Source organism: Styela clava, chromosome 7, assembly GCF_964204865.1.
Source record: "Styela clava chromosome 7, kaStyClav1.hap1.2, whole genome shotgun sequence".
NCBI classification, from domain to species: domain Eukaryota; kingdom Metazoa; phylum Chordata; class Ascidiacea; order Stolidobranchia; family Styelidae; genus Styela; species Styela clava.
Window position 1 is genome coordinate 11,265,038 of NC_135256.1, and position 25,196 is coordinate 11,290,233.

General features: G+C 35.5%; 4 protein-coding genes across 4 annotated transcripts; 2 read left to right on the forward strand and 2 right to left on the reverse strand.

Annotated features, from left to right (window-relative positions):
- Positions 1-242: 242 nt before the first annotated feature.
- LOC120328984 (SKA complex subunit 1-like) lies at positions 243-1,867 on the forward strand. Its single transcript, XM_039395582.2, has one exon. The coding sequence runs from the start codon at positions 285-287 to the stop codon at positions 1,089-1,091; it is 807 nt and encodes a 268-aa protein (XP_039251516.2). The 5' UTR covers positions 243-284; the 3' UTR covers positions 1,092-1,867.
- LOC120328983 (F-actin-capping protein subunit alpha-1-like) lies at positions 1,866-9,335 on the forward strand. The gene is made up of 9 exons (XM_039395581.2): positions 1,866-1,956; positions 2,227-2,290; positions 3,067-3,118; positions 3,710-3,844; positions 4,117-4,249; positions 4,999-5,163; positions 6,220-6,291; positions 6,446-6,508; positions 8,029-9,335. The coding sequence occupies exons 1-9, from the start codon at positions 1,918-1,920 to the stop codon at positions 8,164-8,166; spliced, it is 861 nt and encodes a 286-aa protein (XP_039251515.2). The 5' UTR covers positions 1,866-1,917; the 3' UTR covers positions 8,167-9,335.
- A 1,084-nt stretch (positions 9,336-10,419) lies between these two features.
- LOC120328985 (uncharacterized) lies at positions 10,420-11,565 on the reverse strand. The gene has a single exon (XM_039395583.2). The coding sequence runs from the start codon at positions 11,470-11,472 to the stop codon at positions 11,110-11,112; it is 363 nt and encodes a 120-aa protein (XP_039251517.2). The 5' UTR covers positions 11,473-11,565; the 3' UTR covers positions 10,420-11,109.
- A 5,275-nt stretch (positions 11,566-16,840) lies between these two features.
- LOC120327969 (uncharacterized) lies at positions 16,841-24,818 on the reverse strand. Its single transcript, XM_039394343.2, has 7 exons — positions 23,277-24,818; positions 22,586-22,821; positions 20,025-22,149; positions 19,504-19,705; positions 18,857-19,078; positions 17,848-18,506; positions 16,841-17,539 (listed from the first exon to the last, which is right to left on the reverse strand). The coding sequence occupies exons 1-7, from the start codon at positions 24,500-24,502 to the stop codon at positions 17,203-17,205; spliced, it is 5,007 nt and encodes a 1,668-aa protein (XP_039250277.2). The 5' UTR covers positions 24,503-24,818; the 3' UTR covers positions 16,841-17,202.
- Positions 24,819-25,196: the final 378 nt, after the last annotated feature.

Below are 25,196 nucleotides of genomic sequence, written 5' to 3' on the forward strand. Positions count from 1 at the left end.
TCTGACCATGCGGAAATTGGAGCGAAATTGAAATTGACATCAATAGATGTTTTTTTAGATTAGAGTGATTACAAAATTGTATTGAAAGATGTGAATCTTATTTATTCAGTCTAATTATGATTATTTAAAACTGTTGAAAAAATTACTATAGAGGTTTGTTGCAACAGATGAGACTTCTTATAGAAACAAAAAATTACTAAATATTAGGGTAAATATTGTGTAATTTCACTTATCGTATTTTTTTGCTGTTTTTATAGTAATTGATTAAAAACAAATTTGGCAATATGGAGACAAAATGTCATGGGGATCTTGAGAATCTATTAAATGGATTTAAAAATAAAGTGAATCGAGCGGAAGAAGGATTAAAGATGATGGATGTTTTATACTACTCAGTTGATGGAAAATACACACTGACAGAAATTTCAAACGATTTGGTCGATTTAGGTGCCATGTGTGAAGCTATTCGTTCGAAAATAGATCAAGAGAAAGATAAATTGGCAGAAATTCAGAAAAAGCGAGAACGTTTAAATGAAGTTCGTCAAAGACTGAACCATATGTGTTATCATCTTCCCGAGACCACTACACCAGTCTATCAAAATGCTCCAATCAATTTTACTGCTATTCAGAGTACTCGTACAGTTGACATAGAGAGCTCAAAAGTGGAAGACAAAGAAAATCTAAAACCAGACAAAAAATCAAAAGGAGTGAAAATTATTCGTTCTTTACAAGAAAATGATTTTGAACATATTCCGAAACATGTGAAAGGCCATCTTTCTATGGAACAAATAAATTCAGGAATAGGAGAAGTAAATCATATATTGGAAAAAAAATATGAATTCTTGAAGAGGCCTCGTAAAACATTAAGCCGTGCTGATGAGAAGAAACGGAGTATTTATCTCGAGATGGGAAAAGACTTGAAGGGAACAATCTTTGAGATATTTTTCATGGATTCTGATGTTCAAAGTTATGGAACTGTTCTGAAATCACGACCCAAATCTAGAGAAACGGTATTCCTCGTGTTGCGACATCTGGGCAAAATGAAGGAAATACGGAAAGGAAAGCCTCCAAGATATTGCATTGTTGGCGGTTGATTTACTGCATCGAATTTTTGTGTATTGAAGATTTGAATGGATTCCTTTAAACTGTGGAAAAGTTGCATATATCGCATCAGGGTGGAAAAATATTTCTTGACTTTTGAAATATAAAGAGAAGTCGCATTGTTAATATTAGGTCTTATTTTTTTCAAATTAATTTAGAATGCCAAATTTCCATAGAAATTTAGTTGCACAATTTGAAGCTGAATAATTTTAATAAAGATATAGATATATCCTCACATATAAGCTGACCTCCTGAAACAGCCTTGAAGCGGTATATTTATAAAAATTCACGGTGTTCCAGAATGAGGATATGCGGGGGAATGTGAAAGTGACGAAATGACATTTTGTCTGTATTTGTTAAAGGCACTTGAATAGTCAATTTTTTACAAAATCATTCCCTACAAAATATCTCATTTCACAAAAACACAATTTCTGTTGTAAGAGTTGGTTAGGTAACATACCGGGTAGGCCTACTAGTTTTTTATGAGAGAATCGTTGAAATAGATATAACCTTTCAAATCAAATTATTCGGAACAGCCGATCATAATATTTTGATGAAAAAATAAATATTTATATATGGTTTTCACGTCCATAGATTGAAATCAATCATTTTGTTAGTAGATTACTTTTTTAATACAGCTATAAATGACACTGCCAATGTTTTTAAGAATTATTAACACTTTCACGTCGCTGCATTATTACGTGCTTTCTGCAGTTTCATGTCTTGTATAGCATGTTTTAAATATGACCTTTTTTATTACTTTCTCCAGCCATATTATAGTAGCATAGATAGTGTAAATATATCTTCAAATTATTGATCATGGCAGATTATGATGAACCAATCTCTGATGACGAAAAGGTATTATTTTTTTAAATAGCATACTATTCTTTGTTAATAATGGTAGCCATACTTACCTTTAAAAATATGATATTGAAATCAAAGAATCTTGACGAGTTTTATTAGTTTTTAGTGATATCAATTTATTGCAGTAAACAATTTGGACCAGTCAAGAAAATCCAAAGTATTATGAATATATATATATAATTCCATCATTGTTTGATCTTCTTTTCGTTTCAAACTTGTTTAGTTAATACCTGTCCTACAAATATACATTATATTTTTTCTTAGGTTAGAATTGTAAAGAGCTTTTTAACTCATGCTCCACCTGGAGAATTTGCTGAGGTTTTCAATGGTAAGTCACTATCACATCTAAAATTAGGATAAGATTTTACATATTTATCATTGCGTAGACTCTATCTTAATCATATGACAAACCATGGCCTCTTGTCCGGTCACCAGTCCATGTTGGGTATGGGAACAATAATAATAGTTTGCCAGGTATTTGTTTCAGATGCATGCACTTGATGACGAAGAAAGCCATAACTCTCGCACATAATTATCTCCACATGATTTGAACCTGCGAACCCACGCAGGGTAATCGGATGTGCGACCCCGAGCATATTTATAACGCTTATCATAATACGTCCGGTCACCAGTCCATGTTGGGTATGGGAACAATAATAATAGTTTGCCAGGTATTTGTTTCAGATGCATGCACTTGATGACGAAGAAAGCCATAACTCTCGCACATAATTATCTCCACATGATTTGAACCTGCGAACCCACGCAGGGTAATCGGATGTGCGACCCCGAGCATATTTATAACGCTTATCATAATACGCAACACAACGTCGAAGTGTTCACCATTTGTTTTTTTTTGTAATATTTTTTTGTAGTATTTGTTCTGATTGTATCATTTTTTCATACGTAGGAAGGTAAGAATGTCTGCTGAGAAGCTTTACTTATTGAAATTTAAATAATATTATTGATATGATTAGTCAATGGTACATTTTGTTCATAATGAATGTTGCCTATATGGAGATATGCATTATGTTGTTCTCACCATAAGACAGGAAAATAAGTCATTAAATGATTTATAGCAGGAACAATCTTTGTTGTGTATTTCAGATGTGAGAATTCTTCTCAGCAATGATACATTACTGAAGGAAAAGGCTGCATCGTAAGTTGGGTCAAACGTCTGTAATAATAATTTATTCAATCTATTTTTTACATTAGTAACTTGGATTAGGAAAATATGGTACATATTCAGCTGCTCGTTTCTGTGCCGAGCATTCTTATCAAATAATATGCCATTGTTCCATCTACTTATAGTTGTAAATTCTCAAATTACTAAACTTGTATTGGGCCTTGCGAGTGTCGAATATTTAGGATAGGATTTTTACATTTTAACCTGCGGTAGAGGAAAGCTGACTGGACGATCATATGACGAACCACGGCCTCTCGTTCTGTCGTCATGTTGGGTATGGGATTAGTTGGCCAGTTATTTGCTTTCAGATGCATGGACTTGATGATGGAGGAAGCTGTAATCGAACAGGGGTTACATGAACCACCCTGCAGCGACAAGGAGTCCAGCAATCTTCTTGCACATATTTAATCCCATACGATTCACACCTGAGAGGTGAGGTGGCAAGCGTATTTCTAAAACTTAGCACTGTGCGCCGCACTGCCGAGTCGAATTCTGATATCAATCATATACTTGTTAACTATTTTATCATGAACCAACTATTGTCACAAACCGACTTTTGTTCAGAGCGTTTGTCAAATACAACACTGATCAGTTTATACCAGCAGTTGTGGAAGGTGTGAAGGATCCTGTCCTGATAACATCTCATGGTGAAGCCGAAAATGGGAAATACGTTGATCCACGTTCAAAAAAATCATTCAGGTATGTAATGTTAACTGTTCAAATGGATACTAACAGAATTGATTTTATGACTGACAAATGCAATTTGCCGTGTTTCTCCTTATATAAATGTAATCTTCAAAAATTGGGGTGTGTTATTATGCATTAGTGTAGAAAAATATCAATTATCAATTTGATTCAAAAGTTTAAGCTTGAGGCATTGGTATTGTTGGGCACAAATATAAGGCTATGCTTATAAAATATCGTTTTGTGGCTTTTTCCGCTCCAATGAAAAATAAAATCTTCCTGTTTAGATATGATCATTTAAGGAACGCAGTATCAGAGATATGTGATCATGATGAACTCGATGGTGAGAAATGGAGATTGGCTGTTGATGAAGCATTCCGACCTTATATTGAGGAGCATTATCCACATGGAGCTTATGCTGTGAGTAAATCGAGTATAATCAACTAGCTATTCTCTTAGAATTTCCTAATTGTTGAATGATGTTTTCGTTCCGATATCGATATTGGCAAATAAGATTGCTGTTACATATTTTTATGGAGTTTGATTTTAGACCTAACTATGACGACATCGCATCTCTGGTTCTATGTTGATGTCCATCACCTCACCCAGGATGTAATAAACTAAAAATATTCTGCGCCTTCTAAAACCAGTGGTTCTCAAACGGTGGAACGTGCACCACAAAGGAAGCGTAGACAATTTTTTGAGGGGTCGTGAAGCTGATTAAAAATTAATATATTTGTTGGATTTGGTCTTGCTCGTCTTACTTTGGATATTTACATTTCTTAATTTTAGATATTTACGTTTTATCCAAGTACTTCCAATGTGTTTTTTGAATGAAACATACTTTCGCCTTACTATCTGTTATTTGTAGCTTATTGTTAGCTTGTAATTTTAGGTGAGAGGGAGAGACTTGAAAAATTCTGAAACGGGGGCGTGGCTTAAAAAGTTTGAGAACCACTGCTCATGCAGAGCCTTGTTCAGAGGAAAAGTAATATAGATATGTTGTATAAAAATATATCGATTTTCCCTATTTTGCATTTTTCGATAGAATGTTGAAAAAATCTGATAAGTGCTTGTTTTGGGTTGTGCCAGACTGTTCTGTCACTGTCGAAAACGTTATTAATACTGCGATTACATTTGCCAAACTTGTATGTGCCATATTTTGTCAGGTTTACAGCAAATTAGATAATGGATCTGTAGTTTTAACGGTGTGCATAGAAGATCACAAATATGAGCCACTCAATTTTTGGAATGGACGTTGGAGGTCTGAATGGTGTGTCACTATTGATGAAAATGGTGGAAATGCTCAGATTGTTGGAATCTTAAAGAACCAGGTTAGTGGCACGTTGATGGCAATGTAGCATTTGTTCTCTCACAAATGACATTTGATGGTCTTACTGAAGACTGCTAACTTTGAAAATAAATTTTTATTTATGATTTTTTACCTGAAACCACTTTTCTTTTGTAATATAGCACAGCACAGCAATCTTTGCTTTTACAATATATACAGGGTGTCCAAAAAATTTCGCTCTATTCTATAAAATAACAATGAAAGATTTCTTTGTTCATTATAGTTCTCATTTATCATACAATAGAATTTATTTAAAATTGGTATTGTATGAAATTGGGTAACATTTTTTGGACACCTGTATTACATAATTCAATTTGCATATGGTAATTACTTTACATGTAATGTAATAACATATGCTGTTTTCATTACAATTATGAGTTAACTAACATGTATTAGTCAGTCAGTTGCAATGATTTTTCCTAATTTCCATGTTTCCAAGCACGGGCCATGCATTGATGAAGAACCTGTTAGCTGGTTATTCCACCAAGCAATTGAATTATAAATGAATCAATGTTGCTGACATGGTGAATCAGAAACAAAATTTATTTGACTTTGCAACTTTTACTTGAAACAATAGCTGTCCGGGTCATGTCATGTCTATCATATTTTCATGATGCATGCCTTGAGGCATGGCTTATGGAAAATCCCACAGAGTAAATCATATTTTTGTGTGCTTGTTGTTAATTGTGATTGGAATTATCCGTGTTTTTGAAAAAAAAATCATTTTAGAGACCAATAGTTTTCTATGTGGCTTATACTGTTACATTCCTTTGTAATTGGGCTGTCCCTTGCCCTTGACTTTTGGACGCTCCAGAAGTATGTGTACCATTGTGGAGGTAACTGAACTTGTTCACCTACTTTACATCAAGTTGTGTGAAGGGACTGAAACCTATGATATATTCACTTCGCTAACACAGATAGTCCCCAAACTCATAGTAGAACTAAAATAAGGTAAATCGGAATACAATTATGGTCTAACCCTAATCTGGTACACACACTACTGGAGTACCTACTTTTGTAATATTTTATCATTTAACAGGTTCATTATTATGAAGATGGAAATGTTCAACTCGTCAGTCAAAAGGAATGTAAAGACAACACTTCTGCATCTGTATGTATCTTATGTTTATATGCACCAATAAATCTGATTTTATTGTTATTTTATGCCTTCCAATTCATGGCATACAATATATGGTTTATGCAAAAAAAAATCATGTATCATGAACTAAGATTATGATTATTATTTTCTCTTCTTTTTTTTTCAGAATGAGCGTCAGCTGGCCAAGGACCTCTTGAAACTTGTGTCAAAAGCAGAAAGTGACTATCAGGTTTGTGTGTATTCTTGTAACACAGTATAAGCTTTCATACAGTTCAGGGTGGTCCAAGGTTGCGAGATTGAAGGGCCGAAAAAACTTTTGAGGAGGTCTCTCGGGCCACAGTCGGAGAAAACCCAAAAGTTATCAAACATCGCGAGTTTACTCACTTTAAATACATTTAAAAATGAGAGTTTATCGTTCCAATCAGTTTTTAAAAGAAACTATATAAAGCCATTTTTTGTGGTATTTTCGGTATCTTTTCTCGTGTTTGGTTTTGTAATGTCGCTTAAAATTATATTCTTTCTTGGCAAATATTAAATAAAAACACACCAGACACTGTGGTTTAACGTTGTTGTGGGTAAGGAAATACACTTCCTTCCAGTTTACATCGGTCACCCTTTTTCTACACTCATTGTATGATGAATTTATTATTTGTAGCATGAGCAGGCCTAGTGCTACCGTCAAAAAACAACCAAGTTCGTCTAGGTTGGGACCTGGGACCCAGATAAAAAAAAATTGGATCGTGCGGCGCCAAATCAGCTCTGCGGTTCGTCACTGCTGTCACATGGCCAATGTTTGAAAATAGAGGAGTGTTTTGACTAAAAAAAGGCACAAAACGTCACTTCAAATGAGGTGTTACTTGACTTGACGCGAGCTCATCTCATCGGCTCGGTCCTGTCTGCACAAGAAAATTCATTCTCCTTTTACCGATCACAGAACGTCATTCCCATATAGCCACTGTTTTTACATTTATAGAAACAACATTGAAATTCCGTGATTTTAACAAACATCAATCCCGACATCGGGATTAGGATAAAAACTATTGCCAGTTGAAATAGTTCAAAAATAAATCAAAATTGTTCTGCTAATAAATACAAATATCTGCCAATGGTTTAGTAGTGTAAGCTAGAATTGTTCTGCGGGCCGCAATTTGGACCACCCTGTGATATAGTTAATTGCATATTAAGAACCGGTATTTCATAAATATTACAGAAGATCACTTTGGTGGATTATAAAGACTTATATTCATAAAAGTACCTATATTTTGATGCCTATATTTGTTGAAACAAGCAATTTGAGCTATCAACATGAACACCAATGATGCTTCTTATTTTTGAGTCTTAAATTAATTTTAGAAAATACAAAATTATGATAGATGTATTGGATCTCCCCTGTAGGAGAGAGAGAGCCTTATTCACAGTCTTTCTGTCTCGCTACAGCGTCAAAACAGCTGGGCTGATCTGGATGGAAATCATCACATGGGTTATCCTGTCATTCTAATAATGTGCGTTTCACCCGAAGTCCAGATTGACGTTTCGTTTTCAAAGCAGCAGCGAAAAAAATGCGCCAATTTTCGCCATTTTTTTTACCAACTTAGTTAAAAATTTAAATTCCGATAACGCTAACCTCCACAGAAAAACCACCCCCTATTGTGGGTCTTGAGTATTAGCAGAGATCTTGTTCGCCTACTGCTGCCGGATTGTTTTATCTCTTTACTTGCAATATTGTAAACATTTTTCATATCAATACAGGAAGCAATTTCAGCAAACTATCATACCATGTCGGAGACGACATTCAAGGCATTGCGTCGACAACTCCCTATCACCCGTGCCAAGGTTGATTGGAACAAGATTCTTGGATACAAAATTGGCAAAGAACTGTCTAAATGAAAATGGAATTAATTCTGCTGCTTCGTCAGTTATGAACATGTGTTGACAGCTCCCAAACTCTAATATTAATAAATAAATATTCAACATTATCCAAGGCATATCATTATGCTCATATTCGTAACTTAGTTTGAAATTTAGCAGTTTTTTTTCCTGTTCGATTACTGTAATCAGAGAAATGTTTTTTCATTCAATTTACTTATGATGGCAGTCAAAATTCCAATGTCTTATAATCGATGCCTACCCGAATCTTTTTTTTATCTGTGTGATTCTTGCGAATTGTAAGTTTCTGAAGTTATATTCTATCATTACTATTAATCGACTAAGGCTTGGCAGCGATGCATGTAATTTTTAAGATGAACAAGATTTTATGGATAATGGTTAGGGTTATGGTGGCAAACATTTCTACGGATATCTTTACTTATTTGCTATATTAAATAATCGGGAAAATTATTTACTTATTCGAATTTATTTTTCAATTGTATCGCATATATTGGTGGGCCAAATGTGGCCCACAAAGACAACTTGTGTGCCCCGTGGAGAAAAGCCACTTTTGAATGGTGTGCGGCCCGCGAAATGAGTTTCTAGTAATTCCAATTCCTTTAAGTTGCAATACTATAAAGCGATCAACGTATGTCACAAGATCAATAACAAAAATTTTGTGTCTGCAAGACTGCAACTACTAGATAGCCTACGTTATCCAGTTATTTGATCTGGCCCTCATGTGTTTAAAGGATGCACACCCCTGGCCTATCTAACTATCTATCTATCTTGGCCACATACCTAAATCTGCCATTCATGCAACTACCATGTCCAAGACTATCAACCCATTGTCAAGTAGAATCATTTGCAAATTTGTAATGCTATTGATCTCTATAACTTAACTACCCTTTTTAATGTCTTGTAATGACTGCAAACTATCTTTATAAAATGACTTTGCCAGAATCCATCTGATCTAAGTTCAACTTCTCATTTGAGCTGTCAGAATTTTGAAACTTTCATGCATTATGTAGCTACTTATATTTTATCCAGATATTCTTGATTTTTACATGATATGAGGTTCCAATCATATTATCATCACTTTATGCCTTTTCAACATCCTTAGGCTACATGATATAGTTAATTTGTAATTGATGATTATATGCTTTAATATAATATCACATTAAAAAATAGTGGAGCCTGATTTTATTCTGTAAGGGGGCGAAAAGCGGATAAAATGCCAGTTTAGGTTTTTGACCTATCTCGGTTCATGCATGGACTCTGATAGTGGACGAAGCCAACCCACTCCAGTGACGCATTCCTCTGTGCGACGTGAACTGATGTTTTATGTCGCTTATCATTATCACTAAAGTGACTTGGATATGCGCCGTGATGTGGGCTGATCCGCTTCTAGCATGCTAAATACTAACATAGTCAGGGATTTGAACAGCGTTTATTGTGGAGAGGTAAACTTAAAGGGAATTATTTAAATAGGAAATAAATGCAAATCGGTCAAAAGTGACATGTGAATGATAGATACATCATCACACCTATAACAGTAGTATCATTGACAGCCTCTTATATAGCCAATGTTAGGTGATATATAATATTCATAAGCATGTAAAAGTCGCTAACAAAAGTTGAGCATTGCATTTTGTCCAACTAATGTCCAGTTCAGGAATTTTCAAATTCATTCCATTGGCAAAGCATGCTTAATAAAAATCACAAGGATTATGTATTTCACCTTGGCAGTATTTTCACACTGTTGACAACATACTACCATTAGCCATGAATAATTTTGAAGTTCGCATAAAATTGACAAAATAAATATTCTGCATAAAGAAATATTCAACTTTTTCCCCTCCCAACTCCATAAGAAATATATGAATATGAGTTTTCGTGAAAATAAGACCGAAAATTATTTCAGTCATACAGCAATTGTCCATCATAATGCGAGGACTTCCTTTTATATGCATTTGTTTGTGACAACGTGGTCATCAAATCCCTGGGCAATGTGCGTTTCCACAGGCTTCAAAACTTTCTATGACTGTTGTACAACGGCATAGGAGTTATAATCCATCAGTTCATCTATTTTCTTCTGTATTCTATCCATCATATCAGCAGCAATAAAAAGATGTGTTTCGTCAAGATCTTGGAGAATAAACTTTTTTCCGAATGAATTTGTATCATCGAGATGTAGAAGAAATTGCTTCATTGCTGGATCACATTCCACTAATATTCCTTTTATTACATTTACCATGTTTATTTAATAAGTGATTTTACTTTAATATCAATAAAAAATAAGTTAAAAACATGATATAGTACCAACAAAACAAACAATATATGTTGGTATAGCAACAAATTGACTGTGTAAGGAAAGTAATCAACCCATTTGCGATATTTACAGAGTTTGGGGGTTGTATGATTTGAATGGGTATAATTAGGGTATTATCATGGAAATTTAGAGCTTTCAAATAAAAACTCTCAAACACATAAAATAAATCACTTTCGTAGTAATTCTACATATTACGATGTTATCAATTCTTGCAACAAAAATTTCTTATAAAATGTTAATTTTACCCTCAATAAAAACAAATTATGCCAGAATCAGATGGCTGGCTGAATATTTTCTCAGATATTCAAGTTGTCAGTCAACAATAGTCATTTTGACCAGCCAAACATGCTTCAAATAAGATAGATAGATCATGAAAATTTGTTTTTCAAAAATCATGCGCAATTTTTTAGTTTCTAGCCAGTGACAAAGACTCCACCAAACTTGATGAATCTTAAGACATTCAACATTGTATCAACTTTTATGTTAGAAGTCAGGCATATCTGTCTGTACATGAAAAAAATTATTTCTTGATACAGTAATAAGGCCAAGGTATTGGCAGCAAAGTAAGTAAACAGATGCATGGATCTATCAAGTGTTTTTATGAGAGAGTTGGTACACTGGTGTGGCTTAATTTATTTAGTCCAACTGACTTTAGGTATATCATAATGCTCAGATAATGAATCAAGGTGTCTATTAAACTCTTCTACTCTTTCTTTGTGTCCTTTTGAGGCTTTCTTCAATATACGGTCCATTTGTCTTTTCTCCTGCACTCGCTTAAATTTTTCTTCTGCCGGTGTCAATGTTTTGTACTTCGGAGCAGCTGGTCCTGAAGTTGGATCTTGGTACTGAATGGCCTTCACGTCAACTTTCTCCAGTTTCTTCTTTTTGTCTTTCTTCTTCTTTTTCTTTTTATGAACTTTACCAGAATCGCTTTTCAGCTTTAAAGGTTTTTTTGAAATAGTACTTACATCATAATCACTACTCTTACTAGCCATTTGTAACCCAATGGGTCGAAATAAGCAAGCTTAGACGATATAACTTACTGATATTGCCAAAAAACAGATAGGTAATTAATTAATTTATGCGTCTGACCGTACTAGTATTTATTTACGTTCTGATGAATTTGCCCTATAGCCCCACTGCGTGGCGAACTCATAAAAAAGTAACCACTATGGACGTTTCCTTTGACCCCTGAACTATTCTCCCTATACTTTACTGATTTTGAGAGTGTTGTGGGGAGTTTTGCTCACGTGTTCGAAACTATCATTTTTATTATAAATACTGATAGCTAATTTTAGGATAGTCTGTCGCAGAGTTTGCGGTATCAATTTTTGATTATTGTACCGGCAACTAAACTAAAGGTCCCCGGAAGACATAAGCTCTTTGATTCACAATTTTTTTTTGAGAACATAACTAAAAACTGACGAATACCACGCAAAACTACCAAAATGCAATGTTTACAACCGCGCTTGAATATCTGTCTGAGCGAAAAAAGACACGGCGGGAATCCATCGCCGCTTCCTCGATGGCCATTGCTCAAAAGTGTCTACAAGCCGTGTCAGGTCAGCCTTACCGATTCTGGAGAAAACCCCTTATCTTTCTATCTAATTTAGGTATAAATTGAACAAATCAGCTAGTCCGGTAATATGTGCTTTGTAAAGTGGAATAAATTAACAAGGTTCTCTGATCATTTACGTTTACGGGATAACGACTGAAACACTGCAATGGTGATTATAAGTAATAACCCGTGGTGGATTAACTATTAAGCAAAATAAAAACGCGCCAATGGCACCAAGGAAAAGGGGCATCACAGACATTTCCAAACACGTCCTGCAATAGAATCCCAAAGAATGCATTAATAAAAGAGAATAATAGCTTACTTTACATTGATTAGCGTATATTTCATCAGAATCTGGAGAAATAATAGAAAGGTACATCGTACGCGCAATTTACTGCGTTTCATACCTTTACTGCCTGCGGTAGCAACTTTTCTCAATCGAGGAGGTTATAAGCCTAAATTTACGGAGTTTTTGTCTTATTTCTGATGCATTTGATATCGTTTCAGTTTGTAAGAAGGAAAACGCCGCGAAAATTTTAAACCGAGATGTTTTATAAATTAAGAAACAGTAAACCAGAGATCAGAAGGTCAGTTGGAACAATAAACAGAAAGGATCAAATTGATAAACCGTCTTCCAGTATTAGTATTCCTCAATTGACAGTCAGAAATTTGGTTTGCAGATTCACTTCTTTGAATTATCCCAGGCGTCTTGTCGCTATGATAAAATATCTGAATCTGAATCTGATTGCATATTAACGCACGACCATGAATACACCTGCTTTGAATCAACTCAGTATGTTCAATGTAATTTTTTCAGGGCAGTCTCGTCGTGGGCTGCCAAGCGTGAAGTCGTTATTTAAGTAAGATTCTGATACACGCGATCCTCGTCTGTGGCGGTGGAGATCAACGGAAGGGCGAGTCAGTGGCGTAGCTACCAATTGGATCTTGTGGATAAATCCAGGGGCGGCATGTTGCTGGAGGGCGGCAAAAACGTTTTGAACGAAGCGGAAACACGTTTTAAATCAGTGGTTCCCAACCTTTTTTTGGCTCGCGACCCCCTTTGGTGGTTTACACCAGGGCTTCCCAAACTTTTGAGCTCGCGGCCCCTTTTAATATATTAAAATTTTTCGCGGCCCTTGTTCACGCTAATAATGCTAAACAGTTCAAAATATGCATTTTTGATATTTTATTGACACAGCTAATTCTCAACTTTTAATAGGGCTACTCAATAACAAAATCATCCGTACTCAGATTATTCAATGTAATGGGTGCGAATGCTTCTTGCTGCATAGAAAGTTCAGACGTGGCGCAATGTTTGTTTATGCAGGCCTAATGATAAATTACGATGTCTGCCCACCGATGACCTGGTCCTAATCCGGAATTGTTCACTCTTATTGATCAAGCATAAAGCGGCACCAAATCATCACGGAAAAAACTAATGACGCACCTCCACTAAAAAAATATGCCGTCGCAAAATAAAACACAAGTTTGTCATCGTTGATATGTACTTTATGCCTTTTGAGGTTTATAAACATGTAGGCCTAACTCTGCCTAGCTTTTCTTTAAAATGCTTAAAACTCACTCATGTTCGATAAGCTCGGTTCAGCAAATGAATAAACTGCGGCCAACGAAATTGCAGCATTAGGGTTTACCTGCTACGTAACAACGTAACAGAAAGTAAATAATATAGAACGGTAAAATGAATTTGATTCATATACACATCATTTGCTTTAATAAGAAACAACAATAGAGCTATGCTCGAATATATGGACACGTAGCGCCACCCAGTGGCAATAATTTTGATGACGTCATAGCGAAAAAAATAGCCTTCTGGAGAAAAATTTTATTTTTAACCACTGAAAATATCAAAGCAATTGGTCCAGTATTTGAAGAGAAAAGCCATTTTTTAAAACTGGAGACGGAGACAAATAACAATAACAATAAAATTTTGAAACGATCGTTATGGCCACTAAACGTGTCCAATAAAACCTTTGGAATAAATATAATATGTAATATGTTTCGAGGCGCACTGAGCAAATCGCTTTCCGGAACCACTAGCTTAGCGTTTAAAGCCGGCATTGTTATGCAAGCACGCAAATCGGGTCAAACGATCAGAATATGCATTGTTATGCAAGCGCGATGATTTTACCGTGTTTCCCCAAAATAAGTCCAAGCCTAAATTTTAAAAAATGATTTTAATTCAACCGCTCGCCTTGAAAAAAGACTTCGTCGATAGCGCAATTTGTTCACCTAATCCCGTGGAAGTTTCAATTCTGCGTCGCAAAATTTCGTGATGGTGTTATAATAAATAAGTTTAATTCTGAAAATTCGGTTTTCTGTAGATAACGATTATTTTTCTTTGGTTAAAAAAGCGTTGCGCATCCCATCTCATCTCCTTTGCGATTTAGTATTTATATAAAGCAAGCTTTTCTACCATGGCCCAATAAATGTGCTTTCACTGACTGTTGTTGGGTTTTGTTTGTTCGTCTGTATAAAATTCATTGCAAAAAAGGTATTATATTGAAATGTATCAATATGTACGGTATGTTTCACGGGAAGTCGCAACTTGAGCATATTTCTGGAGGGCGTCACAATACAATGAAGTTCGAAAACCACTGAGTCCTAGTCGATAGAAAGAAATCTACTTTTTAAATGGTCAATAATCTATATGTAGCAGCTATTTTAATTGAAAACGTGCTATTAAATTGGTATCATATTATATATTTCGGTATTCATATTTTGTATATTAAAAAAAATTCGTTATTCTCTACAACCCCTGAAAATGAGCCCCAGTGTTCGGAAGAAAATTGAAGACAACGTCTTATTTCCGGGAAAACACGGTATGATGATGTATATTCACTTCACTCGGAATCGTGAAATTATCATTTTACACTATTTTTAATAATTGTATTTCAAATCAAGAGTGAAATGAAAAAGTGCAATAGATATAGTACTTTGTGTAAAATTGGTGTTCTCTCTGAGGCCCCTAGAATTCGTTTCGCGGCCCCTTCCAGAGCCGCGGCCCCTAGTTTGGGAAGTCCTGGTTTACACATACCTCGCGACCCCCTGCCTCACTTTCTATACTTTAAATAAAATAAGCGGCAGAGTGAATATTGTGTAATTCAATTTTTAACAAGCTGGAGTTTTACTCAATGTGATGTCTGGCATTGAAACAGCGTAGCCAACTGCGTAATTCGTGCTTGAGTTTTTGACAAAGCTAATCATCCTCGACTTTCATTCGATTTCATGCCTTTGTTTTTATATGAAAAAGAGATGAAAAACCGCTTTCATATTTCATAACTTCATTTTCATATTGTTGCTTCTTCGCCATGGTAAATAAAATAAAATAACGGAATTACAACGTTACTGCAGGATGTATGATAATCTTCACGATAAAACAACATAAATACTACAATCCAACCCTGCAGTAAACCACTTGGTATCGAAATCCCGGCGCTCCACAGCATTGCTTCGAAGCCCGCGTGTTTACCGCATCGCGGTACGCGGAAATGCAGACGAGTTCGTGTGACGTCACAATGGTTAACATGCCATAAACACCTCTCGGATCTCTCGACAGCTAGTGGAAATCCCTCGGAGGCAAACGAGAGTCAATTCCAGAATTCTTCGCGTTCTATTGGAAATATTTAACTTGGAGCTTTGTACTATTTTCTACTGTTTTGCGATCCCCCTATTATTCTATGTATTTGCGACGGGAGTATACTTCGTACCAAGATGACGCACAACCTAGGTTGTGCGCAATCTTGTACACATACTTCGGGAGAACCAAACAAACAAACAGCCCGCACTAATAGAAAAATTTGCTCCCTGGAGCCTAAGCATCATCAGCCTGCGCAATCAGCAATGTTTCCGTGTGCAGTGAAAAATACAGAATTATTAGAAAAATCAGTGAAGCTGGCTGAAATCAGGCATCAAAATAATAAACCAGCCAGCGCAATCGAAAAAAAAAGTGTATTATTAGTAATGAACACTTAAAAGTTTCTTTATTGTTATTTTTTAGATATAGGGCACCAAAATCTGAAGTGCTTAGGAGCATGATCCGACGCTGCTTATAACCTAGAAACGAGATAGGGATCGGAGACCGCCGACTTATCGATCTTCCGCATGTTCAATGTTTTATTCAACAATTAGGGCATTGTTACGCACACCATCGTTCGCATCGACGAAAGTTAGGGATAAACTGCGGTTTCGATTCTTTTGCTCTGACTCAACAGCGACACCGCGCGTCCCATCACTAATTAACTAATAACTCGCTAATTATACGATATAATTCATCCAAAATCAATAGGCTTCTGATCTGAGATATAGTGAATGCACATGCAAAATTTGGAGCAGATTCAACCCCGCTTTCGTGAGATATCGCGTGCATCTAACAGACAAATACCTATCAACATACTTACCGATCAAGATCGATAAGTAACAAGCAAACAGACAAATACCTATCAACATACTTACCGATCGAGATCGATAATAACGTTGGTTGAATATTGCCACTACTGCTGCAATGAGTTCTATAGCATATGAACACTCATTAATCGCTTATTTTAGTTCATCAGACATAAGGCTACGATTGGATTAGTTCAGATAAAGAACCAGACGCAAATCGGTTATTTACAGCTGCTGAGGTTGTATCATCAGTTACAATCTATTCTGTACTCAGATATAGTAGCCACGTTTCGCACATTTTACTTTACAAATCATATATTTATATATCATTCATCCGACATTATATCAATGTGGTATATATATATATATAGAAATAACAGTAGTGAGATAACAAGGTCCGATAAAACAGTTAATATCTTTGTAAAACAGTGTTTCCCAAACGGGCAAGAATTCCTCCTCGGGATAGAATTTGTATTTTTCAGTGGAGGGATTTTACATTGTAGCCTACTTGTGCGTAGTAAAAGTTATTGTAATACATATGTGTGCACACATTGTATCCAAACTGTACAAAAGCCAGAGTGTGATTTGCATCACTAGCAAATGATCAATGAAGATTAAACAAATATGAAAAATTTATCATGCATAGATAGTGAGAGGAGAATGAAGAGTTTCAAAATAACCAAAAGGCGGAATGTATCAAAACACTAGGAACCCCTGATATATTTTGAAATAAGGTAATCAATTTGCATACAGTAATTGCTAATTATCCATAAAGAGAGAGTAAAACGGATACCATTACAAACGACAATGCTTTGGGAGAATTAATATTTGATCTAGCACTTGACGTGGTAGATACCGGATTCGAGTTTGTTGATGACAGCGATGCGGTTGTCGTGGGCGGCGAACAATATTGGGGATCTTCTGCATTTAGATCATTTTTGCAATAATTTTCCAAATCCTCCAATTGAATCTCTGAAACGGACATGCCCGAAAATTCTTGTGGAGTTGCACAAACGGGCTGGTCAACTTCTGATATTAAATCATATTGAGGAGAAGTCATGTAATCGCGATATCCCACCATTCCACAACTGCAATCATATCTGAATGTTTAATTTCGTGTCACTTAAAAGTTAATCAGTCTTTTTATATTTGAATGAATAAAATAAAACATCGCAAGTGCGACAAGAACAAGATAGCTGCTTGTGGCTTAAAATGAAGATTATTCTGAAAGCCCGCATACCCAATTTCATGTATAGGCCTATATTTTAATTTTGACTCGGAAGTGTGTAAATCCGATTCGCTGTATACGTGACTTTTAAAATGTGTATGAAATTGATTTTTATGATTAAATGTGAAACCATTGCTGAACTTCATCTAACTATGCAAGTGTATTGTAATCGATACTCACGCTTTCCCACCAAGGTTCAATGTTACGGATTGTCCTTGCTGCATCAGATATACCCACGAACAAGACACGTATGTAAGATTATTGTAGCTTAGATCCAAATATTGCAGATTGGTATCTGCGAAGGCATCATCGGCGACTGCTGTAATTTCATTCTTGCTTAGATCTAACCAAGAAAGGCTTGTCAGTACTGAAAAGGCCCTGCTTCCTATTTCAGAAATTTTTGACCCACTGAAATCAATTATGGATATATTATTCAGGGATGAATCTGCAAAATCGCTTTGAGTAAGTTTCCGTATATAGGAATGTTCGAGGTTTAACGTTGTTAGCGAAGGTTTGTTCTGCAACGAATGCCTTGGAACGACTGACAAGAGTGAAAATCCTAAATCGAGTTCCACAAGATTATACAAATCGCTAAGAAACGAGTTATCATCAATATTTGCTAGCTCGGAATTCCTCATGTAAAAATGCTTCAGTTTCGGCAAAATGGGTGTCACCGGTTTTATAAACGATTTAATTGGATTTTCGTTTAGTATCAAAGTTGTCAATTGTGGCGATCTTCTTAAAGCTTCTTCGGGAAATTCTTGTAATCGTGTTGCAGTCATGTCGAGCAAATCCAGATTTACAAGCCCGGTCAATGAATTTATCGATAGCGTCACTATCTAAAAAATTAGAGAAAGGTTTTAGAAATTTGCTATGTGAACTCTAGTTAATTGTGGCTAACGAATTTGATATCACAATTTCAAAGCGTTTACTGCTTGCATCAATAATACTAAAAAAGCACCATGAAAAAAGTTCCTCAACATTTATGAGATGTTCTAGAAAGTAGATCACCAACACTCAATCAACACCGTTAACCAATGTTGGATTTATTTCAAGGCTAATAAAATGGCAGTAGTCTGCCTAAAGATTAGACGTAAACAAAATATTGAGTTACTCATGCTGATAAAAAATTATAGTTTAATAGTAAACATATTTTCTTCATGCTTTTTAAATAAACTTGCATTCTTACCATATTTTGGGAGAGATCCAAAGTTCTGAGATTTGCAGTTTTAGCAAAAGAAAAATCATCTATAATTAGCGGAAGTGCACTCAATCCCTGAAGATTTCGCAAAGAAAGTTGTTTTAAATTCGACAACGGAAAAGCATTTTCGTTTACTTGAGGAATACGTTGATCATCCAACCATAAATGTAGTAAAGAATTACTCAAATCAGCAAGGGCCGTGGTTGGAACCTAAAAAGATACATGTAGGATTTGTTACGATACATATTCGAGCACTGGCGTTGGTGCCTATTATTCCATCCCAATGTGCTGCGAGATTTCAACATCTAACGTGATTTCCAGAATTCGCGTCGTCCATGTCAAATGGAATAGAATAATATGACGAACAGGAGCAATCGGTCTTATATAGATCACAAATTCATTGCTTGTTAGTTTCAACTTTTGACATACCGTTACATTTTATAAAATTATACTCAAATTGTATGAGTCGTGCATGTACCCGTGAAAGAGATGTTTATGAATAGACAGACGGGCATGAAACATCCAGTATGAGTACTGGCTGTTATATTATTAACATTCAGCAGCATATTACCCTACTCTGCCCTCCTCATCAAACAGAATACTGTGGCAGAAAATTGTAATTGTGACTGGCATACCTTCGTGAGCCGATTAAAACTCAAATCAAGATGCGTGACAACTGGGAGATTGAAAAAGGCGTCATTTTCTATTTCAGATAGCAAATTGTGATCCAGCATTATTTGTTTAAGTCTCAACAAGCCGACAAAATCGTCCGACAATATTGTGGAAAGACGGTTGTTTGACAATATCAAGATTTCCGTTGAGTCAGGAATGCAAGACCTACAAACGAAAAAAAAAATTATAATAATATCTTTGGATCTTTCATCGAGACACTAATCATATGACAAAAATAATATTATGGGGAAGTAAAAAGCTGAAAAAATTGGCTCTACAGTATTATGAGAACTTGCTCACTACTGCTACTTATATTTTCCAATCATTGCTGTTTATCAACAAGTGCTCACGATATGAAAGAAAGATGGGCCATTGTATATATTCAATTTGTTTATAAAGTTGGGTCACAATTTTAAAAATTTAGATAATCAACGTATGTAAAAATATTGATATGCACTGAATGAAAAAGCAACGTTATAGCAACCTGGGTAGTGATCTCAAATTTTGACTTGAGCAATTGGTAATATGAGCATTTTGGTCGAAAGTGCATTCTTGGTCACAATATTCTGGCAATTCCGTTGTTGTTAATGGGGCGGTAGATGACGAAACACACACAAGATCAGAGGAATGTATTTCTGAAATTTCCCAGCTTTTATACATCTGTGGCTCCGTGCATGTAATAGAAACAAAGTAATCGTCAAGATTCTGTGATCCATCTTCCATCCATTGTTTGTATTCTAGTGCGCCACAGTCACATACCCACGGATTATCTTGCAAGTTAATGGATTTGACCTCATTCGGATTTATGGACGAAAACCACTGTGAATCAGGTTGTGTCAAATTGTTGTTGGACAGATCAATAACTTCAAGATTCACCAGGTCTGCAAACGTCAGTGAACCTAAGTTTGTTATTTTCCCACCAGATAGCTTCAGAGTTTCTAGCTTTGTTAAATTCTTAAATGCTATTTCGGACACTGTACTTAGACTTTGGGTATCACTCAGCTGAAGCTGTACAAGATTCTTCAGCTGTGAAAAATTTTCGCTAATTTGAATGATAGGATTCCGGTCCAAAACTAAATAACCGAGCTTTGAGTTGCTTTTGAGAGCTTCGATGGGAATGTTTTCAAAATTGCAGTCATTCATAATCAAGCCCATCAAATTACTCAAATGAGATATAAATGAATTTTCCGGAATTTGCGATACTGGCGTATGGGATAAATACAATGTTTCCATATTAGGCAGAAACGGCTCGATATTGTCATTCCGAACTGGAATTTCAGAAAATAGGTTATCATTCAGGCTTAAAGTTTGAAGACTTTCTAGTTCCGCAAAGGAATTCACAGGGATATCTCTCAAAAGATTGTAGCCAAGATCCAAAGTAAGCAGTTTACTTTTATTGTAAGATTGAAACTCGTCAATCATATCCTGCGAAAAAGCAAGATTTCCAATGTTTGATATGTAACTGCCAGCTAATCGTAAAACTCTCAAATTCGGAAGCCCGACAAAACTGCCGTTTTCTAGGTCTGTATTATAACCACTTTCCATTTTGAGAATTTCAATACTGTTAGAGAACAAAAACTGCTTATGAATAACAGAGAAGCTGTTACCTCCAAGATCGAGATATATCAATTTTGTATTGGTTTCGAGTAAATTAGGAGGGATTGTAGTAAGATAGTTGTCATTGAGATAGAGGTATGCCAGATTTGTCAGATTTACAAAACTGTCTTCATTAACTGCGTTGATGCGATTGGCTCCCAAATTCAGGTAAACCAACTGTGCTAGACCGTCGAACATGGGTTGTTGTAATGATGTCATCGCGTTTTTTGACATTTCCAATATTTGAAGAGATTCCGAATCTACGAAAGATTCATTAGAGATGTCCACAATATGGTTATCATCAAGCCTTAATTCTGTTAGTCGTTTTAAGAATGAAAACCACGTAGAACCAATAGTTCCTCCAAGGCTATTCCTATTTAGATGTATCTGTTCGAGTGAATCCGAATTTGCAAAGTTGTTGTTTTCAATAGAAGTAATTTCATTATCACTTGCGATAAATATACGCAATTTCGAAAGATTGATAAAATCCTGCTGTTTAAGGTTAGTCAGTTTATTGTAGGCTAAGTTGAGATGTTCTGTTGAATTAGGCACGACTGGAAATTCTGTCATGTCTGACAATGTGCAATCTGTCATCGTAGATGCGGCTCGAGAGGCTGAAAGTTTCCTTTCAGATTTTGCCATGTGGTCTATGATATCAAATGAATGTGCAGAGTTTTCCGTGGAGTCAGTTACTTTTATCTTTGAGTATTCTTTCTGTGTTAGATCATATAGCATAGTCAATCTTGATGTAGGAGTCAATGCTGTATATTTTGTAGTAGTGGAATCAATACATATGCAAGTCGAGGGACATTCACCGAAGTCGCACGTGATCTCGCCTTCTTGAAGATTTGTGATAATATCACCTTTTTGTTTTCTAGGTTGGTTACATTCTACGTCATCGATTGACTCAATATTACTATAGTCTTGGGATTCAGTCCATTCCCAATACTGTTCCGATTCACAGTCGCAATTCCACGGATTATTATCCAATTTAACTTCTGTTAATGGTTTACCTGTTGATAATGTAATTGTCATTAGCGAAAGTATCAAAGTAATTGAAGCTAACTAATCAAACAATTGAAATCCTATCGACTACTAAACATCGTTTACTTTCTTATCGTGTCAGAAAAAAATTCAATTTTTAATGATAATAATATTACACGAAATTTGGGAGGGATGATTTATGAGAGTTTTTTTAATATAATCATACCATATTCGCGACCATGCCGTTGTTAATTATTAACTTTCTTTTGTTTGTTTTTGCTACAAATTTATACTTCAACACGTTTTCAACTTTATTTTGTTAATCTCAGCATTTTTCATCTGATTTCAATATTCATAATCAAATAATTCTTGGATTCGCTTTTTGTCAACTAATTTGGAAATAATTTAAGCCTATAAATAGCAATTTTCGATTTATTGAACTTGTTATTCCGAGTTTTGTTTTACCTTGAAACCACTGGCTGTTCAGAGTCGTCAATAGATTGTTAGAAATATCCAGTACGGCCAAATTCGTCTGTTTGTTGAATGCATTCTCTGATATGTTAGTGATCTTGTTATCGTTTAGACGTAATATTATCAGATTGAGATCGTGAAAGGAGTTTTCGTCAATATCAATTACGTCAGAATACGACAATTCAACTTCCTGCAAGTTCAATAGGCTTGGAATTGCACCCTTGCCGATTCTGCAGAAAATATAGCATGTGGTAAATATTGCGAAAAATCATACATCATCGGTGCCGCGGAAAGAACATATATATAACAAGTAACATATATGCAATACATTTAAATGCTCACATCTATCAGGTATTTATTGGACATCCAAGCGTATGCAGTACCTAAAGCTATCATGCCATGGCATGGCTATAAATATTTAAAACATTTGACACTTGACATTTTTTTAAAAACGAATTATTTCTTTTCACCATGCTTAAAAGAGTCTTGGATGAATCACTCTGTAAACAAATATAAATACCGTCGGGAGATCGTCATGTATCGCTAGAAATTCTATATGATGGGCAACTATGCAAGGTGGAAATAAATAATCATTCCCCTTTCGGACGACGATAAAAAGTATATTGTCACGCTATTTGCGCTATCGCATGTTATCCAACTAAAAATACAATAAAGTATTTCAAACCTTGAAATTTTGTTTCCAACGATGGTCATCGTTTTTAAGCTGGTTAGGTGGCTCAAAGCCTCTGTGGGCAAATCTGTCAGTTGATTATAAGAAATTGATAAATGTTCCAACTTTTTCAAATTTTTGAAAAACGAATCACCACTGATGGAAACTAAATTTCCATTTTTCAGAGACAGAGTGGTCAAATTTGCGAGATATGTTTCATCATACAGTGAAGTTAAATTTCCTATTTCAAGTGCGTAGTAACTCATATGGAGATGTTCGAGTGACTTGCTAATTGGTGAAAATGCTGCATGTGGGAAAGTTTGGATGGGATTATACAGTAAATAAAGACTTGATAATTTTGGATTTCCAACAAAGCTACGAGGAAATAACGTCAAAAGCGAGTTTGCCGAAAGATCCATCGATTTCAGATTAGGGAGTCCTGCCAGGCTTCCGCCAACGATGCTCTGTATCCTACAAAAAGACATATCCAAAGTCTGTAGATTGGGAAGATCAATTGCTGGTGAATTCGGACCTCCAATAATTGTAATTCGGGTATTGTAGCTCACGTTCAGATTTTGAAGGCTGTTTTTCACCAACTGTAAAGCATCCATGGGTATCTGATATAACATATTGCCAGCCAAACTAAGAGATTTAAGATTCGTCAGGCCGGCAAAGGATTCGTTTGCCACTGGTGAAAACAATATGTTGAAGTCCAGCCTCAGACTATCCAAGGATGACAAAGGGGAAAACGCACTTGCTGAAATTAAGTTTACTGTGTTATATTGGAACTCGAGGGTTTTCAGGTTCGTTAATCCATAAAACATATTCATCCGCATGACACGAAGGGAGTTATAGTTCATTTTCAATGTTGTAAGTGAGTTCATATCTGAAAAGGACTCTCGCTGTATATTCGATATTGAGTTATGGTTCATGTCTAGATTTTCCATATTTTCTAATCCTTTAAAGTCGCTGGTTCGGATTGTAGTTATTTCATTGTAGCTCAGATCTAACTCCCTTGTTTCATAAGGAATAGAGGATGGTACCACGTCATATTTTGTATCTTTACAATCGATTGTATTGTCACTGCCGTAGCAAGTACAAGCACCAAGACAACGTTCACCATCTTCAATGTACGGTACATTCCTACTGCTTCCATTATTGTGCAATTCAATAACTTCTAAAGCATTGGATGAACTAGATTCCCACCATGAAACGAGAAGGCTTAGATAAATCAATTTCATGATTTCTAAAGAAATATAATTTATCTGTGATATAAAAGAACGTAAGCGAGACTACATGTCTGTAGCAATGGGTGTAATGAACATGGCACTTTCTCTAACCAACCACGAGAGTAAATTAGTATAAAATACTGTATAAACAAATATCAAAACTTTAACTAATATATATTTCTATTCACGGTAAAAGGTTAATCGATACCAAATGTATAGTGATATATATTGTCTTACATCTAAGGCAGGGGTCGGCAACCTTTTGTCACTCGCGGGCCAAAATTAAGGGTTGCAAGTCATTGGGCACACATATTTCTAGGAAGTTGAAAACCGAACGGATAATTCTTTTTATAATAAAAAACAAGCAGTGATACATCTTTCGATTATAATATAGATTTATTCCCTCATTGCATTGCATCTCAAAAAATTTCATTTGAATATTCCGGCGCCATTGAACCCTTTGCACTTAGTATCAACTTTTCTGCTTTTCGTTGCCATTTTGTTTAATTATAATTAAATTATAGGCTTATTAAACGAGTAATTGTGAATTTTATACTTGTTAGATTATAATATAATTTAGTCTACACGTGTCTCACAATAAATTCTGTTACGTAAAGAACATAATGTTAAAACAGCTGCTTTGTTACTATAATTCAGTGAAGCGCCGCGGGTCGGATTATATTATTCCGCGGGCCGTAGGTTGTCG